The sequence below is a fragment of the Argopecten irradians genome, chromosome 12 (genome assembly GCF_041381155.1).
Source record: "Argopecten irradians isolate NY chromosome 12, Ai_NY, whole genome shotgun sequence".
NCBI lineage: Eukaryota > Metazoa > Mollusca > Bivalvia > Pectinida > Pectinidae > Argopecten > Argopecten irradians.
Window position 1 is genome coordinate 41,241,661 of NC_091145.1, and position 20,158 is coordinate 41,261,818.

Consider the following 20,158-nt stretch of genomic DNA (forward strand, 5'->3'; position numbering starts at 1 on the left):
TGGTCAGCTGTTGGTCAGCTTGGATTACATTTTTGTATAACATTTGTCTGACCTGAATACAACATGGTCAGCTGTTGGTCATCTTGGATTATAACAATTGTCTGACCTGAACACAACATGGTCAGCTGTTGGTCACATCTTGGATTATAACAATTGTCTGACCTGAATACAACATGGTCAGCTGTTGGTCATCTTGGATTATAACAATTGTCTGACCTGAATACAACATGGTCAGCTGTTGGTCATCTTGGATTATAACAATTGTCTGACCTGAATACAACATGGTCAGCTGTTGGTCATCTTGGATTATAACAATTGTCTGACCTGAATACAACATGGTCAGCTGTTGGTCATCTTGGATTATAACAATTGTCTGACCTGAACACAACATGGTCAGCTGTTGGTCATCTTGGATTATAACAATTGTCTGACCTGAATACAACATGGTCAGCTGTTGGTCATCTTGGATTATAACGATTGTCTGACTTGAATACAACATGGTCAGCTGTTGGTCATCTTGGATTATAACAATTGTCTGACCTGAATACAACATGGTCAGCTGTTGGTCATCTTGGATTATAACAATTGTCTGACCTGAATACAACATGGTCAGCTGTTGGTCATCTTCGATTATAACAATTGTCTGACCTGAATACAACATGGTCAGCTGTTGGTCATCTTGGATTATAACAATTGTCTGACCTGAATACAACATGGTCAGCTGTTGGTCATCTTGGATTGTAACAATTGTAGTTTTTGCCACTTTGACAAATTAACAGTTTCCCTGTATAAATCAAAATGCTCCAGGAAGAGGGACAGATCCGTATGACCTATATAGATTATTCGATGGATGCCTGTTTGATCTTGTATTCTAATTGATCCTGTAAAGATCAACATGCATGTCTAAGACACAAGACCTTGGGAAATCAATATAATGCTCCCTTTAGTATACCACTACAGTACACTTTAGAGAAAACAAAACTCTGATTGGCTGTTTATCAGTCATGACCTTGTATTCAGATCGCTCCTAAAATGTTATATGAATAACTACTCACCATGGGAAACTGACAGACACATGAAGAGAAATAACAATATAAATTGATTACAGAGAGACAGACTGAAAATGAACCAGGGATAAATGGCAATTTCAATAAACCAACATGATGATATGATGATAAAGAAGCCCTGGGGTCAACAAACACAATATTTATGGAAACAAGTCATTGATATTGCAGTTAATGCAGTTTTGGGGAAAAAAAATTCAAATAACCAAAAAACAATAAGCCAGTTTTATTATGATTTGTTTATCATCCACAATGGTTTGATCCACATACTTAACAACAAATCAAGGGAATGCCCTGTATCATACAGTAAGTTTTCAAGCATTAAGACTTATTTTCACACAATTTCTAAGTACAATGCTGAATATATTTAAGACATCACATATTGTAATTTTACCAATATCCCTAATTATTGCAGGCATTCATCTATCCAGTAAAATGCCTATAATACTGAGTTCTGACAAAGTTATTTCAGGCATTCATCTATCCAGTAAAATGCCTATAATACTGGGTTCTGACAAGGGTCTATTCATCCATCCAGTAAAATGCCTATAATACTGGGTTCTGACAATGGTCCATTCATCTATCCAGTAAAATGCCTATAATACTGGGTTCTGACAAGGGTCCATTAGTCTATCCAGTAAAATGCCTATAATACTGGGTTCTGACAAGGGTCCATTCATCTATCCAGTAAAATGCCTATAATACTGGGTTCTGACAAGGGTCCATTCCTTGTGTCCTCTTATTAAAGTTGTACAGACCCTTGTACTGTACAGTATCAGAGTAATGTGTAACCTTTTTGGAGTAGATTCTCAGAGCTATATTAGCATGACAACATTTTATAAACTAGCATTGTCTAATTATCGTGAATATACATGTATTTTACATTTTCTTTCAAATTTGAAATCTTTATATGAAACGTGAAAAATTTGAACATACAGTGTAGATAAATTAAAACGAAAAATTAACTTATCTATATTCCATTGAATTCTAATACAATCTTATCTAACAATTACCTTACTTAATAAACTTCATTTGAAATACATATACATATGTAGTCAAACCTCGATCATTTCCATTTAAAATATTTAATTATATATAACAGAATGTGATTAAAGAGCTAAAGCATGAGTTACCACATAGGTTTTTTCTAAATATAACTTCAGTCTCCTAAATAAATGATTGTATTTTTAAAATCTTTTTGATAATATGTAACTTGATTCAGAAATCTTACTCAATTAATTTTCAGTCTAGATTCTGTTCCATGACTGAGGAAACACAAAAGCACTTGTACAGACAAATACCGGTATATATTTCAGTGCAGATTTGATCTTAACCTTAAAATATTTTTACACCATTGAAGCATGTACATCTGTACTAACTATAACTAGTAATGCATTGCCTACAACCCTTCTTAATCCCTCAGTAGTAAAAAGTTGCTCACAGTATTAAATGTAACATGTACAGTAGCTTTTGAAGCAATATTAATTAAATTGATCTCAAGTGTTCATAATAGTACATATAGTAAACCACAAATACTAGCATATTCATATCAATATCAGAAAATGATTCTGTAAAAAATAATCTGTTCCTAAAATTCACCAGTATCTTATATAATTAAAACACAAGCATTTCAAAAAATATTCCTGTGTGCAAGTATTTGCTTTTCTAACTTGTATATAATGATTTATTCTGTAAACAGACACTAGTACATACACAATCTCAGTAAAATGGTCCATAGTCTGATTGTGGTCTCTGGGGTGGGGGATGCATGGGAGCGTTTCCAGGACGGGGAGGGGGAGGTCTCTGAGGGGGGCCGGTCCATGCTCCCCTTGGGTTCTGTCCTGGTCCAAATGGAGAATTCTGTTGATTTTCATCAAAGTGTCCGTGGGGATTTGGGTAGCGAGGTTGGCCTGTGGGAAGGTGAGTCTGTGGTGCAGGACCAGGGGGCATATTCATCCTTGGGGGTCCACCCTGTAGTCCATGAAGTGAAACAGGCGGAGGGACATTAACTCTGGGAGGGGGAACAGGTCCAGGGGGAGGGTGAGATACAGGTACATTAGGCATACCCGACACTAGAGCAGACTGTCCTACAGTGGGGGAGGAGAAAGGAGAAGGCCCGCCTTGGTTCACTTGAGGTGTAGTGTAGGATACAGGAGGTGGGCCTTGATGCATCGACGGAGCCATCGTCGATGATGCAAATTGTGGGGGTGGTAGTCCTGGAGGGGGAATTGATGTCGAAAATGAAACTGCAGGGGGGATCACTCCAGTTTGAGGTCCCATATAAGATTCAGGGCGCCTAAAGTCTGTATCATCTTGCAATTGGACAGTTATCAAGTTAGTCCGGCCTCCTGCCATAGAAGGCATACTGGACATCTGATAGCCATCGTGTGACGACACCGGGTGTTGGGGTGGTGGCAGTCCCATTGTCTGCAGCTGGGGAGGAGGCTGGCTATGTGATATCATAGCTGCACTCACAGACATGACATTGCTGTGCTGGGATGACATGGGTTGGGTGTGAGGGGGATGTTGTGACATCACACGATTCACCCTGTCTTCACGGTACAATGGCTCCTCCCCTCCTGACCTGGACGAGATGCCATGAGATCCCTCCACATGTCTCCCAGACGAGGTCGAGTAATGTTCTAACTGTGACATATGCTTGGGTTTGGATGAGGAGGTTGCATACTGGTCTAAGGACTGACTACTTCGATGAGAAGATTCTGACCCTCCATGAGAATCCCTATCTCCACTCATCTTGGCACTCAGTTCAGCAGGTCGGATATGTCTGTGAAGGACATGAGCCTGAAGGTCTCTTTGTGACAGATAAGTCCGTCGACAGCCTGCCCTGCCATGCTTAGTACTTTCATATGTACATATAAACACCGTTCCAAGAGCAGATTGTTCAATCCTTTGTACAGGGTCCTCACATCTGAAATAAATTACATAAATTCAGACAAATTGAAAAAGTAAGTATTTGAAAAGTACAAAATATTACAAAATCTAAACTGACATTTACTCATCATATTAAAGAAATAGGTGTTGCTAGCAGATCATCCTCGATATTCCAGAGGCTACTATCACCGTCATAATACCCACCCATGGACTATGCATGGGTTTCATCATCTTTCAGGAAAGGAGGTACAGGGGTACTTTTTTATACTGTCTGTAAGCTATCTAATTTAGGCCAAATCAGGCGGTACCACAGCAAATTTTAACTGGCAAAGAGTAATGGGTACCACCTGATATTGAAAGCCATAACTATATTATAGCAAATCTGAAGGCTCTCTGTGCGATAACAGATAAGACAGGTAGTTTGGTCCTTACATATGTACTTCAAAAGATACTATCGTTGACCATATGGCTTAGAAGTTGGGTTTGCTATGTGACTCTACATAATCTTCAAAGAAAGGCTTTGTAGGCCTGTAATTTGTCAGTGATTTTCTCGTGAAATGTCTTCAGTTTTACTATGACAATCTTAGTATACTATAAAAGTGGAAATTTTCACAGGTGCCCATTTCCTTCAGTAAACTATACGCGTGGGAGTTATTTTCGCAATCTAGTACAATGTTGGCCACCAATAATGAATGTTAATGGTCCTTTTAATCTGACCAATTTGACACGGTATACATATCTGTCGTGCGGCGACTCGTGGACAACTGAACGTGGGACCGGCCTACGGTCTTTTGTTTTCTTCAGCTAATTGTAGGATTTAGGTTTGATGGGGGGTGTGATTACCAATCAAGGTTACAGTAGTATCCCTATATATATATATATATATATCGCGGTTGTTTGTTTGCCAATGCAATGTGTTTTCTCTGTTATTTTTGCTTTCTTGTTTGATGTAAACTTGAAATCATCGAATATCGACCGAGATAAAATCTAGATTACATGAACAATTGTTTTATAAATAGAAATAAATGCATGGCAAAGGGATAAATAGTACTCTAAAAGCTAAAACTCCTCCCTACCTGATCTTAATTAAGTGCTTGATGGAAAGACAAAAATTGGAAGGTGTTACTAGTCCATCACTATGGTTTAATTGTATTGGGAAATTTACAAAATAATACACATGGAAGAAATTTTCACGATTTAACGAACGCTGCATAATGAGCGTAAATTTGGCCCTTGCATAAATTTCCATGTGTATAGTATATAATGATAGTGATAGTAACCCTTGGAGTATAGAGGATGCTAGCATTTAAGCTTGAATTTTTAGTCAAGTAGTATGTGGAATTTTTCATTTACTTTAAGAATAAACAAGTTGTAAATTGTACATCCATTTTGTATGATATTGGACTGATTTTGATTTAGTTGACGTGTTACAAGGAACTGATACGGAATGTGTCATCTCAGCACTTTTTATGAATATAGTATTTATACCTTGGACATGTTTTCTCTGTCTGTTTTGCACAATCGAAGCAGAACACATGCTTACATGGTATCTGGAAAAAAAATTACACATACAAATAAAACGTATTGTGTGTTAAACTGTTATATATAAATCTTTGGCTATATGGTAACTGAAATCAGATGTTTTCAAATAATTACTGGACTTCCAAGCAATGGATGGTGCATAGATCTAGTGTTCTATAGTCAATTCACAGACATTCATATTTAATATTTTATACTCCATTCTACTACTCAATTCAGACAAACCGTATAAATAGACAAAGGTATTAAAATTCTCACCATTCTGCCATATATAAGAATGGGCAGTAGACATTTTTCACAGCAGTGTACTAAAGGGTCCACTACTTTCTCTCCAATAAGGTTCACCTACAATTAAACACAGACAAGATTAGATGTTTGATTATAGAACAGAAAACACATGTCATCTATCGAATGTTAAAGTGAACAAGCGGCCCATGGGCCTTTACGGTCACCTGAGTTCGGATATAGAATAAAAAGACATATTAACACTATATACTTGAAGTCAGTCAGTGATTTTATAAAGACTTTTCAATCTATGAAGAGTATTTGCTTTCATCAAACCTGTGAACTGAGAATTTTTTGTTGTTGAAATTTGAGTGATTTTGGTTCTGCCCCTCTGGTCCCCCAGGGGGTTACCGTCAGCGAGGACCAATATGGATGTTACAATGCTTTGGTTTGTTTAGTTTTACGTCCTATTAACAGCCAGGGTCATGTAAGGATGTGCCAGGTTTGTTTGTGGAGGAAAGCCGGAGTACCCGGACAAAAACCACCGGTCAGCGGCCAGTACCTGTCAACTGCCCCACATGGGATTCGAACCCGCATCCCGAGGTGGAGGGCTTGTGGTAATATGTCGGGACATCTTAACTACTCGGCCACCGCGGCCCCTGTTATAATGCTATATCTCAGGCCAATAATTCTAATCAAGTTTGACTCATTTCCTACGAAAATTGAGCAAATAATGTTCATTAATGTGTTTTTCCTATATAAACTTAAGAAAACTTGACCCCCTCCCCAGGGGAAAACTAGAGACCACAGGGTCATATAATTCACATTTTTTGTGAAGGACCTTAAGACCTTTCTATATATGAAGAGTATTTGATTCTACCACACCTGTGAGTAGAGAAGTTTTTGAAATTTTAGTCAATTTTACCCCTTTTGGCCCCTCCCACAGCCCCCCTGGGGGGTTGGGACCATATAATTCTTAATTTTGATTGGCATGATTCTTAATGATGATTCTTAATGATGTTTTCCAGCACAGGCTCCTTATAGATCCTCTTTGCTGGACTCGTAATATTTTTAGTTACATATTATGATTATAGTCACTTCCTAGCTGATATTCTCTTTATAGTTATTGTATTTGATTTCCTGTTCGTTCCAGTGATTGTCCAATCTGTTTTTGAAGGTGTCCAATGTCTTAGATGTAACGACATGGTCTGGTAGGTTGTTCCATATTGAAGCAGTCCTAACGGAGAATGAGTTCTTCCTGATCAATGTTTTAGTATGCTGGGGGAATATTTTCAGCGAGTTTGTCCTAGTGCTAGACCTCTCTGATGTGTCGGACCACATCCTTATGAACTGGGTTGCTCCTTTGTCGTATTTCCCTGTAACTGCCTTGTAGGTTTCTATCATGTCACCTCGTACACGTCTGTAACTCAGGGTTGGGAGTTTTAACTTCTTAAGCCTCTCAGGATAAGATAGGTTATCCATTCCCGGTAGTTGTTTAGTCGCCTTTCTTTGTACTCCTTCCAACTGTTCAATGTGTTTCATTTTATATGGTCTCCAGACAACACTTGCATATTCCAGATGGGTTCTTACCAAAGATTTGTAAAGTGGAATAAATAGTTTAGAATCTAGGAACTTAAATGTTCTTCTGATCATACCGAAAATTGAAGTTGCTTTTTGTACTTTTTCGCTAATGTGTTTGTCAAATGTAAGCTCTTTATCAAATATGACCCCAAGGTCCTTTTCTTCTTCCACTTCTTCTAATGTTGTATTATTAAGCACATATCCAGTGTTCCCTCCAGTGTGTTTCCCGACGTGTAGTGACTTGCACTTGTCCTCGTTGAATTTGAGTAGCCAAGTCTCACTCCAATGTGTGAGTTGCAGCAAATCTTCTTGTATTGACTTTTTGCTTTCTTGTGAGTTAATTATCTGGAATAGTTTTGTGTCGTCCGCAAATAAGTAAACAGTTGACTTAATCATCTCAGGCAGATCATTTATATAGATGACAAACAGCAGCGGCCCCAACACCGAACCCTGAGGTATTCCCGATGTCACTCTGCCCCACTTGGATGTTTCGCCGTTGATAATAACACGTTGTTGTCTGTTTACTAGGAAGTCTTCCAACCATGTGAGGGTTTCTTTATTGATTCCATAAGCTTCCAGTTTTTTCATCAGACGGTGATGGGGGACGGTGTCAAATGCCTTTCTGAAATCTAGGTATATACATTCTATATCCAGGGCTCTGTCTAGGGCTTCTGTCCATTCTTCTAGGACATTAAGGAGTTGTAATGCTGTTGATCGTCCTGACATAAATCCATACTGTTTGTTTGTGAAAAGTGAATTGGCTGACATGTGTTTGGTAATATGTGTTCGAATGATCTTTTCCATGGTTTTACATAGTATTGAAGTGAGGCTTAGCTTATAGGTCTGTAATTTCCTGCAATTGAGACACTTCCTTTCTTGTGCATAGCACTGATGTTTGCCGTACGCCATGCTTTTGGGAGCTTTCCTTTTTTTAATGATTGCCTGAACAATCTTGTAATTGGGATCTTTACAGTGTCAGCTGTTTCCTTGGTTAGCCGAGGGTGTATACCATCAGGACCCGGAGATTTTTCGGGATTTAAACCTTTCAGCAACTTTTCAACTTCAACTTCATTTATTTCTATACTGTTGAGTGGTGTTTGAATGTTTCTTGGTTCAATACATGGTATTTCCTCTTCTGGTTCTAATGTAAACACACTACTGAAGTACTCCTGTAAAATATTAGCCTTTTCCGTGTTGTTGTTTGTTTTTTCTGATTTTGGATCCGCAGGATCTTTGCATAGATCTCCAATCCCAGCCTTGGTCTTACTTTTTGAGTTGACATACTGCCAGATTGCTTTAGGATTAGATTTAGTGTTTTTTGAAATGTTCATTTCAAAGTTTTTCCTAGCTTTACGTGTTGCCTTAACAACTTGGTTTCTCACTCTATTGTACTCTTTCCTTACATTCTCATCTTTCGTTCGGATAAATTTTCTGTTTAGGGAAGTTTTTATTTTTATTTTCTGTATGATTGTTTTATTTAGTGGGAATTTGGGTTTCCTGGGGTTACCTAGATGTACTTTCTTTACAGGTATATATCTGTCTTCGAGCTCCTTTATTTTTGACACAAATCTATTCCAGTTATGTTCAATATCTTCAGATTCTGGTAGTTCATCTTCCCAATTAATTTCCTCAATTTCTTGGTTGATTTTCAGAAAATCTGCTTTTTCATAGGCTTTCCGATGTTTTATATACCCATATGTCTTAGTGTAGCATTGAAAGTCAAAGACAATAAAGCTGTGGTCACTTTTCCCCAGGGGACTTTGGATTTCGAGGTCTCTAATCATGTGCTCTTCATTTGTGATTACCAAATCTAGAACGTTCGGATTGTCTGCTCCTCTCCATCTAGTAGGCTTGTTGATGTGCTGCCAAAGGTTGTTTTCTTGGAGGCATTCTATAAACTTGTATTCTCTAGAATTTGTGTTATCCCCTTTTGTATTCCAGTTGATCCAGTCTATAGCCGGGTAATTGAAATCTCCCATCAGTAGGTAATGTGAAAACTTCATACTACTTACCTCTGTAATGAGTTTGCACAGATTTTCGTTATTTATGTCTATACCAGTGTCAGTAGGTGACCTGTATATGAGTCCAATGAGCAGCTCATCCTTACCATTTACTTGTACTTTCACAAATATGTGTTCCTGAAATTTGGTGTTTGTATACACTTCTGTTACCGAAAGTGAATTGTGGACATATAGTATCATACCTCTTCCCGTGTCATTGTCAAGATTTTTAGTAAACATATTGTATTTTGAACCGCTGCCAATATTAAACTCGGACTGATTCATTTTGTTTCTGTTGTTTTTTGACTTGACTTCTGTAATTCCAATAATGTGTGGTTCTATATCCCTAGTTCGGACTTCAAACTCCTCCATTTTATTTTTAAACTGGTCTGCATTTGTATAGCAGCATTTAAGTTTTTCAACAAACATAGTAACTCTATCTACACTATTTACATTGTTTTGGTTCTGCCCGAAAATCTTGTTTAGACACTTTTTGGGACTTTGGTTATTCTCCTTGCCCAGGGTGGTCCTCTTACTCTGTACACATATTCCCCCGATGGGTTCTGTTGATTTTTTGCTTTGGCTTCATCCCACAACTTTTTCTCTTGATCCCTTTCTGCTTTTGTCAGATCATTACTGATTCTCACATTTTCATACTTCCCAGTTTTCTTTGCTTCTCCTATGTTTTTGAAAAGTTCTTTCTTGATCTCACCGTTCTCTAGGGTTACTAACATGGGTCTAGGTTTCTTTTTCCCTTCATCAGTATTCTGCTGTTGCTTATAATTATCATACCTTCCTAGTCTAGTTACTTTCACAATTTTTCCATCTTCTTGGTTGATCTTGCATGCAAGGAGAATGATGCCTTAGAAGGTTTGGGCAAAATTTCATTGAATTTGCTTCAGTAATTTTGGAGAATAATTTGAAAATGTAAATTGTTTAAGGACATACGACGCCCGACCAATAAGAATTGAATAATTGAATAATAAGATCAAAAGCAGTTTTTTAATATTGGTTTAAGGTTATGCAAGTTTTCTTAGAAAGACGTTACAAGTAAAACCAGTATGATGTTATACCATGCTACTCAAATTTTACATTATCTACACAGTGATGACACTGACCATTTCTTAACAACACGATTGGCTGACTGTTAGAAACAGTACAAACACATTATCCTGAGTAACATATACTTCTCTGTGTAATGGAAAATCTGATAGAATTCCAGAGAAACAGCATTCATCTATATATGTGTTACTCCAGATTTCAACAAAGTGAAACACTAAATAGTTTTAACACAAAACAGTTGTCAAAGTGTGTGTGGGGAGAATTTCCAAAATATACACAATATACTACAGATGTATTAAAAAGTGGAGAAGCTCTACAAAACTACAGTTGCATGATATTGTTTATTTCGAAAGAGAGACATTAGAAATATAATGTAAAACATTGATTTGTTTAGTTTTATAGTGCAGTATATGGGGAAGAGTTTCCATTATACAATATTCAAAGTGTTGAGAAGCTCAAGAAAACCAACCTTGTGGTTCCACTGGAGAGGCTGACTCTGGTGGACAGGTTCTCGTGCTGGCTGCTTAAATATTGGAGGCTCTATCACTGCATCACTCCCAGCTTTAAAGTTCAAGCAAACGTACATATGTTGGATTTTCTTTCAGTTTAGGAAGACAATAGAGTTGATTGGGCTAAATAAAAAAATATTCCTTTTTCTGGTAACACCCTTTGAAAATGAAGGGTCGGTAGGTAGGGATTTTTTTTTTTATATATATTTTTTCTCTTCATCCCAGTTTCTTGCAGTGAAAAACTGAAATAGACTTTTTTCAACCTTATATAAACCATGGATTTGATTCCCAGGGGATTATTAGTGTCTTAAATTTACAGAATTTGTACCAAAACTCCTTATTTTGTGCAAAACCAAACAAAATTTAGGTTGTTATTTGTTTGCTTGAGGACAAAACTGATAAAAAGTTTTTGAGTAGGCACTGATTTTACAGGGTCAGTCGAGTTACCAGAAACACGAATATTTGTTTGTAGCCTTGTTATTATCATTTATATCAAGAACATGTATACAATGATAAATTACTTAAATTTGTAGTATTCTTCTTTACACATGTAACAATGAAACTATTTACATCTGAGGATATGAACTAAGCTTACCACTTAACCATTCTCTATTCTTGCTTTCTTGGTAACTACAGGTATAACCAATGTTATTGTTTTCATAAAATCTATAATGTTACTATCAAATACCATATGACCTATAAACTATCATATAATAAAATCAGTGTGTCAGACTGATTTTAAAATCTTTAGGACATTTTGGGTTTTTAACAAAACATTGTTAGGACATTCTCTATTGTAAGGATTTTCAAAAACTTAAGGACATTGAATTTTGAAAGAGTACTGGCAAAATGGTCTAAATTTAGCCCCAATCTGAAACACTGAAAATAGAAGAGCTTTATAAAGCTATGAGTAATGATAATTTAGTTATTCAGTAGCATCAAACTGGGCTTTGTTTGGTTGTTTGAGTTTTAATGCCCATCGACAACTAAGGTCATCGATGGGCCGTAAAACTCACACAAACAAGCAAACAAAGTCCAGTTTGATGCTAAAAATAACTATATCAAACTAAGCCTAATCATGATCTCAATTATGTCATATACTGTATTTGATTATTTTGTATAATTTCTTGAGATGGAATCTTACAGAACTTTCTTTGATACATGCTAATAGTTGAGTGCAGTTTTAGCTACTGGAGGTAAGCACTCATGATCAGTAGTAGAGTGGTAACTGCATGCTTTTACCTTCAATAAGCAGTTTACAGTCAGAATTTGTCACATTTTAGTTATCAGCCATACCTTGGTCACCTGTATCTGGCTTTTCTAGGGTTTCTTCTTTTTTTGAAGTAGAGCGGGTCACTTTTGAACCTTTCCTGGGGCGACCACGGGTGGCTTTAGCAGGCTGTTTCAGTTTTATAGAAATGTTTTTCTTCACACTTCTAGTGCCAATAGCAGTTGTATTTGTATCACTTTCAGATTCCAGCTCTAACTCTGTCAATAAACAATGAGAACAAATAAGTAATTGAATAGCTTCAATACCAATGACACTGATGTATCATTAAATTTGTAGCACGACTGGACAAGGTTGATCATCTGTGACCAGGTATATATGTAGCTCAAACACTAGAGCATCTCACTAGCTAGCTGTTTTGAGGCCTTCAGTTCACATCGGACAGTTTCAGCTTGATAAAAATATATTAGATAATAAACATCAATATTTGGTTATGATACATAATTAATACCATCATAGCCACTATATATATATAGGTTATATATAGGGCATACACACGTACCTCACTTTCCCCTCATGACCAACATGTAGATTCAAATTAGGAGTAGTTATATACGTACCAATGTAATTAGATAAGATATACATGTAACTGTTCTGCATATAATATAACATTCAATTAGGAGTATATAATTAAACACAATTGTTATTCAATAATATACACATGTAACTGTTTTGGTATAAAAACCACTTTTGTAAAATTTCTAAAATTCTTATCATTTCTATAAAAGTGAAATTTAAGAGAAATCTACTTAGTTCTTTTTGAATATACAAACATTAGATATCATAATTGAAGAAGACATACATACTGCCTGTCACTTAGGCTGTCAGCCATCTTGTTGTGGTGCATGTCAAATCAATAAAAAATGCAATTTGCATATATAACTAGGCACCAAGAACATCAATTCATATTGATACTACAATGATAGAATTTGAGTGATCCCTTCAGTACTTTCTGAAAAATGGTGATAAAAAACCTGGTCACCCAATCAGATTTGTTCCCAAATAGATATGCAGAACTCAAAACCAAAAAGACCTCCCATTTTACCTAGTTTAAAATTAAGGAAGATAGACCTCTTCAGTTCTTGCTGAGAAAGTGGCAAAATTCTAGATGGCATCTTATCAATTCCAATCAGTCATGCAGTTTTCTTTACATTCACAAAACGCTATTGACAATTTAATACATCTTAAGTGAAAAAGAAGAATCTAAATATGGAATTTCAAACAGATATCTTTAGCAATATGCACCATGCATATGCATCTAGAATTGTTACACTCTTCAGCTTTCTTTCCTTTTTTCCTTAGTCTTTGCTCTGAAGACACAAACCATGTTCAGGTTTCCTCTCGTCAAGAAATATTATTGTTCATCTCACTTAAATCATGGTTTTGGTCACAGGCATCAAAATTTAAGAGGAGCAGGGAAAATGCACACACAGACCTTGGTTCAAACCCGGGACCTCATAACTCTTACTGTGATAACAGTGTATATATATAGTCTACAGACTGAATTAAACTATAGCAAGATTGGACTATAGGTCGATTATTGGTGACCAGGAAGCTCAGTTTTGGCTAGTGTTTGGAGGTCCTCGGTTCATATCCTGGTATGGCCTCTACATTTTCTCCACTCCTATTATCAGGTTGGGCACATGTTAATTTATTGCGATTATAGCAATATATAGCTATAATAGCTATTTATAGCTATACAAAACTAGCGAAAAACATCATTTCTGGAGATAAACATGCTTGCGCTCAAAACTTACTCCTAAAACTTGCACGGAATGTGTATAAGGAACATTTGAACACATTCGAAACAATAATAAACTTAATTACCTTAATAATAATTATACCTTATCAAAACTGCTTTCAATATGTTTGAATGATCATTATAAACAACAACTGCAAGTTTCAGGAGTCGGTTTTAAGCAGAAGCATTTTTATCTTCAAAAATGTTGTTAACCATCAGTTTTGTATAGCTATAAATAGCTATTTTAGCTATATATCGCTATAATAGCAATAAATTTACATGTGCCCAACCTGAATACAGAACCTGGCAATTATCCGAAATGGTTACAAGTGACAAGTGTACAAACCACTACAACTCCATATCTTTTTTATTTTTTTTTTATTTTTAGATTTGCACACCTCCTTCTGCGTTTTGATTATACGATTTAGAGGGGAACGCGGAGAAGTGAAAGGGGTTATTTATGGTATTTTTTTTCTTCTGGAGTGTGATAAGTGTAGCGGGATTGCACTGGGTCGATCATCGGTGACCAGGTAGCTCAGTCGGTAGAGCACTCGGCTAGTATTCTGAGGGTCCCGGGTTCGAATCCCGGTCTGGCCGCTACATTTTCTCCTCTCCTTTTACAGAATTGGCGCCCAACTAAATAACCCACGGTGGTGGTGTTTGGAAGGGTCTCGTGTGTCTTCGAGGGCGAAGACTTCGAGAAAGGAGGGAGGAGTGTAGCGGGATTGGACTGGGTCGATCATCGGTGACCAGGTAGCTCAGTCGGTAGAGCACTCGGCTAGTATTCTGAGGGTCCCGGGTTCGAATCCCGGTCTGGCCGCTACATTTTCTCCTCTCCTGTTACATAAGCATTGTAGATATCAATACTTTAAAATGTGCGATGAAGAAACACATGGAGCTTTTAAAACAGCTATATATGCATTTGAAAACGGAAACGGTCAATAAATAGTGCATTAATTATTACAATTTCATTATGAGTTATCATTATCGCAAGTAAAACTTCGCCAGATTCTTAGCGGCTTTTCCATGTGAAATTTTCATTTTCACTTTGACGTTACATACGGAAATTGCAATTGAAAATATGTCTAAATGAATTTTATTGTGTGCAGTGTTGCATGCTTAAGATACCGTGTGATTCCTTTAAGTGATTTACATTAAAAACATCTTACTCCACTATAAATTTCATTTTAAAATTATTAGTTAACACAAGTTACCTGCTTCATCCGCCATCTTGGTAGATTTTCTTGAACTTTGATGTAACGGATTCGCTGATTGGATGTTAATAAATTGTGTTGTTGTAAGGCGCCAGTTGATTGGCTGGTATTCACCTACCATGCGGTCGACCTGACAGTTGTGAATGACTTGTGGAGAAACTAAAACAAATCCGTGGAACGCTGCTAAAGGTTTACTTTATAAACGGAGGACAAACTGTCGAAAATAGATCAAAATCCCAGGAAAAGACGGCACACGCCTGAGGTGTGCACCAGAACCGAATGCAAGAACAAATTTGCAATGGCTTCAAGTACAGAGAACATTGACACTGACACAGCACAGGTTCAAGAAAACAAAGACACACTGAAGACAAGACAAGAACTTACCGCCTCTCTTCATATGTCAAAACGCAAAAAAGAAATAGAAAATCAACGAGAAGGACATCCAGGATTGAAAGAAAGTGAGAGAAAAAAATTTATAACGGTTCCATAGCATATATTGAATAACTAAAAAAATGTTAATGAGCTGTCAAAAATATAATAGCTGATGTTGGGTCGAATATTGACCATCATAATTGTTATCTGTTGTCACTCACCATATAAAATGTATCTTCTATTTGGAATAATGTTTATTTATTACATACTGTGAATACCGTAATATTGGATGTACGCGTATGGAAAAAGGAGCTAGCTGATCTGCATTGGTCAGTGTGGGTTGTACATAGTGTTAAATATAGTCTCTGTCGCTCAGCTGATGGATCATATAGGCCTACTTCTTGGCTCAGGCATAGTTTTTCACACTGGAGACCTGGTCCAATTTCTGGTCGTGGCACTTGACAGGAATGTGTATTTTTCGCTACTTTTGGATACTTTGCTACCTATCTGCTTAACCTATATTAATGAAAGGTGATTTTAGCCTCATTGCGATTTCAAGGAAAACAGGAGTTGTGTAAAGGCATGTAACAGGAATGTGTGTACCAGTATTTTCATGCACTGGTCTTCCACATAGTTGCCCAATATTAAATAACATGCAGAATGTGTTTTTAGGGTATTGGAGAGAGATTTAGGAAATCTTAAGAAAACAGGTGAAGTATGTAGCATAAAAGGAGTGGTTATGCGGATTGTACATATACACTAAAATCTTGGTAGGCAGCAACGGCTTATGTTCTTTTTTTTTGGTAGAAAATCCCAGGCTTATTTTCTAGACCGGCCTCTTTTGATAGTCATAATATCTTGTAAATCAGGATAGGCTAACTTAAGAGACTGGCTTTTTAATTACTTTAGTAACTTTACGTTAATATTTAAATTAAATTCAAGCAAAAAATAAATGTACATGAACATTTGGATGAAGGCACTTGTTTGATGGAGAGATGCTATAATAGGTGAATAGTGCAGTCTATCTTGAAATTGTCAGAGGATCTCAAATTTATAGGCCATAGCAGGTTTCCTTTATTTTTGTCTTATGTATTGATGTACTACGTACTGCTTGAATTTCGTAAAAAGATTTTAGGATGGTACATGTTTTAAATTAGTTTTAAAACTTGTGATCTATATGCCAGATATATGTGGTGTTAGGTCTAGCAGAAACAGGTTGTCATCTTTATATTGCACAGTACTGGCACCTTGAATTGCTTGATGATCATTGATGGTGCTCCAACTCTATTACATTTGGTTATTCTTCATTTTTATGCTGGTTCCCTATTCAGTCCTAGGTACTTTAAACATTAGACTGCTGGTTTACTTGAAAAGCTGATTCAGGGATATATATTTCTTCCTTCTCAAACAATACATTACTTTCTCAATTGTTGATGTATTTCTTGATTTGCAGTTGATATGGATGTTGAGTGGTTGCAAACAGATGCTGACTTAAAAATTATATTGAATGTTGACCTCAAACCAGAGCAGTTGAATGGTGTTGATCCCTCAATCACAGACACAGATGCCCACCTCAAGTTCCCAGGTACGTCACATGATATTGTCGATGTCACTCGCTTAAAAGTTTTCACCTACAGTACCCAAAGGACGTGTGAGCTTATGGCACATCGTCCATATGACTTCAAACTTTCCTTTTAACCGTCTTCTTCTCTAAAACTAATAAGCAAAGATTTAATGATGTTGTGCCTGTAACATGCTAGAATGCATGGTGACCAAATTTATTCAAATGAATGGCCTTTGCCTCCATTCAAGGTGAAAGAGGGCTAATAAGACTTAAAGGTCATAGACTAGGCCCATTTGTTAAAAAGGTAATTAACATATTAATTAATGACATTTAAACTATTTAAATGTGAGATGAGTTATAAAGGTCATTTATTTTGTTTTAGATGGAAGGACCTGGTCATGTAACTTTTTCCAACAGATACAAGCAGATACTTGCAGACTCAGTTTCAAAAACAAGCAGCTTGTTATTTATGCAGTAAAAAAGGAAAGTGGCCATTGGATGTCTTACATGGTAACTATAAAATCATAACAACTTCAACACTTCCATTAAAGTCCAGCAAGTGGATTATTATTTCTAAAAATCTGTAATGATACTGATAAATTTGATGTATTAAGGATGGATAATTAAAAGTGAAGTGAAAACCTGATCTACCACATGGTCCTCAAACTATGGGATACCAATTTAAGTATCCCTTGATTAAGTGCATCAGTCCGTTGAGTTCAGGCAGACATTTCTGCTAAGATTCACCCAATAATATTTTAACAGCTGAAATAACTTTCTGTTTTAACTAGGGAAAGCAAATACAATATACAAACCAATTGAGCAATATTTTATTATAATTATCAAGTATTTATAAAAATGTTTTGTAACACTTACCAATTGTATTTTAGATTCCAAAGTATCTATCTGAGGATGATATAAGGGACAATAAAACAGCGGAGAAATTGGATTTAGAAATTCCTGAAAAAAGTTTTGAGAACGCAGAATCACCTCAGGAAGAGAAGGGTGCTAAAGAAACTAAAGGGAAATGCTCCCCCTCGGAGGAGCCTAGCAGTATGAACAGTGGGTATAGATGTTTCATGGATACTTATATCTCATGTATTTAGACGATGTTCAGTTTAGTCAAAATAGTCCATGGTTAATATATCTTGTGTATTTAGATGATGTCCAGTTTAACATTGCGTAGAATATTCCATGGTTATTTTATCTCATGTATTTAGATCCATTTGAATGCTTCAACATCTTTCTTTTCTGTAACTTCAGAATCAGCTTACCGTCTACAACATACCAAGCATGACTGGATTGAGAAGGTAATTAATGGTAACAAACACACAGCAGTAGGTTGCGTTTTCTTACCCAGTAATCCATTCATTTACATGGACATTTGAATCTCATTATCTAGGAAATTTGCAGGACCACAGCTAATTTTCTAGTCATCGAAGTACATTTGTACTTCAGATGCAAGTTAACAGCGATCAAGTTTGAAGTTGTGTCTGGGCCAATAAACTCATTAATATGGAATAGGTTATAAGCAAATTTATGTTAGGCTTAGATGAATACAGTTTACTTACAATGTCTTTGGACAAAATTTTCAACTTATCAGGCCTAGGGTACAGTGGCTTTTTCCTGGATATGCTTTATTAAGAATATATGTATTGACGGTAGAGACATTCTGGTAATTATTTATAAAGTTTCATATTTGGTATTGTGTATGGTAGAGAAGTTTTAGTTGAAAAGTGAGATTCAGTCATATGTTTCAGTTGATATTTATCACATATTTAATTTTACTTCCAGGATAATGTCATGGTGGTACACATTTACGTAAAGGAAGTGAAACAGCAAGGTGTACAGGTTGTGTTTGATCTTCACACTCTATCTGTGTGTTTCCAGACTGGGTAAGTTATCATATGTACTGCAGAGACTTATAAAAATGGCAACTTGTGCTTCTGCTTTACTCTCAGTATGAAGACAGTGGGACAACTGATTTGCCACATAGTGACATAGGCAGTATGACATGATCTGATGCAGTATGCTAAATAGGCAAGAAATTTCCTACCATTACAAGGAAATTATCTGCAGTCTCCTAAACACATGCAACACAGCAGATATATCAATGACCTTTGTTGTACGCAATATCAAACCAAATCATACAAAGTATTTTAATGTTTGGGAAGAAAACAACAGCAAATGTTTTACTAGATCATTGTGGATTTGACATGCTTGTTATTATGTTTGTGTTAAATGGAATATTTCATGGTTGGTTTTTTTCAGAAATTCCAAATTTTTACAGCTACATGTAGATACTGATGAAAATACCATTTTCAATTGGGAAGTGCAGTTGAAGTAAGTAATAAAAATGTATGGTTTTATTGTGTCGTCTGCAGTGCAAGGGTGACACTTAGGTATCACTATGTCGGCTTTGGGAAAAGGGTTCCATGCGGTAACTTTAGTATTTATTTTCCAATTTCAACCAAATCTGGTATATCAATGTGATCTCGAATGAGTTCGATAATGGTCAAAATTTGGGAATACTTGCAAGACTTACAGGACTTTGAAATCATCCAATCAGATGGCTTCAGCTCGATGAATTTGATATTTATTGTCCCAATTTCAAACAAATTTGGTATATTGCTTTACATTATTGAGATCTCTTAGTGGTTTGATACTGGTCAAAAGCTGTAAATATTTGCAAGAGTTACGGGACTTTATAACTTCACCTAATTATTAACAGTATATTTTCAACTGTAAATAACTATTTTTTGTGGAATTCTTGTTATATTAAAATGGACTAGTTATATGTTCCACATTAATCTCCAAGGAATGACCTCTCATTTTCATGAGCATTCTGAAAAAAGTAGTCTCCTAAAAAATTGTTAATTAAATCTTAACCCTTCTGAATGATGTTTATTTCAGGAAAACTGTGATTATCTTTATGAAAATATGGCCGCCTTATAACATAAATTTTAAGATCTGGCCTCAGGATCGTATCTGGCCTCAGGATCGTGAAACACTATTAAGTCCAGAACTGTATATAGTTTAGACTTAGCCAATCAAAGATGATGTTACAAAAAGTTACGTAATCTGAGGTCTAAGATTGTTTTATAATC

The 20,158-nt window shown here is 36.2% G+C and overlaps 2 protein-coding genes across 3 annotated transcripts in view; one reads left to right on the plus strand and one right to left on the minus strand.

The window, feature by feature from the left end:
* Positions 1–1,275: 1,275 nt before the first annotated feature.
* On the minus strand, positions 1,276–15,140 carry LOC138335845 (E3 ubiquitin-protein ligase Hakai-like). The gene is made up of 6 exons (XM_069285001.1): positions 15,116–15,140; positions 12,169–12,360; positions 10,833–10,924; positions 5,754–5,840; positions 5,445–5,506; positions 1,276–3,993 (listed from the first exon to the last, which is right to left on the minus strand). Exons 1-6 carry the CDS (start codon positions 15,129–15,131, stop codon positions 2,784–2,786), a joined length of 1,659 nt encoding a protein of 552 aa, XP_069141102.1. The 5' UTR covers positions 15,132–15,140; the 3' UTR covers positions 1,276–2,783.
* A 101-nt stretch (positions 15,141–15,241) lies between these two features.
* Positions 15,242–20,158, plus strand: part of LOC138335846 (ubiquitin carboxyl-terminal hydrolase 19-like) — a 28,149-nt gene continuing 23,232 nt past the window's right edge. For both annotated transcript variants that reach the window (XR_011210340.1, XM_069285002.1), the window contains exons 1-7: positions 15,242–15,573; positions 16,941–17,072; positions 17,434–17,561; positions 17,942–18,113; positions 18,315–18,361; positions 18,846–18,946; positions 19,323–19,394. Coding sequence is in view for 1 of the 2 variants with exons in the window: in XM_069285002.1 (XP_069141103.1) it covers positions 15,414–15,573; positions 16,941–17,072; positions 17,434–17,561; positions 17,942–18,113; positions 18,315–18,361; positions 18,846–18,946; positions 19,323–19,394 (812 nt within the window). In the remaining variant the exon portion in view is untranslated. The remainder of the gene's footprint in view (positions 15,574–16,940; positions 17,073–17,433; positions 17,562–17,941; positions 18,114–18,314; positions 18,362–18,845; positions 18,947–19,322; positions 19,395–20,158) is intronic.

What these genes read in the sequence shown, in the direction of transcription:
- LOC138335845 (XM_069285001.1), bottom strand. An exon ending in CTCTCCAGTGGAACCACAAG is followed by an intron (nt 5,841 to 10,832) that starts GTTGGTTTTCTT and finishes GTTTAATTGTAG; the next exon opens with GTGAACCTTATTGGAGAGAA. An exon ending in TTCTTATATATGGCAGAATG is followed by an intron (nt 5,507 to 5,753) that starts GTGAGAATTTTA and finishes TTTTTTTTCCAG; the next exon opens with ATACCATGTAAGCATGTGTT.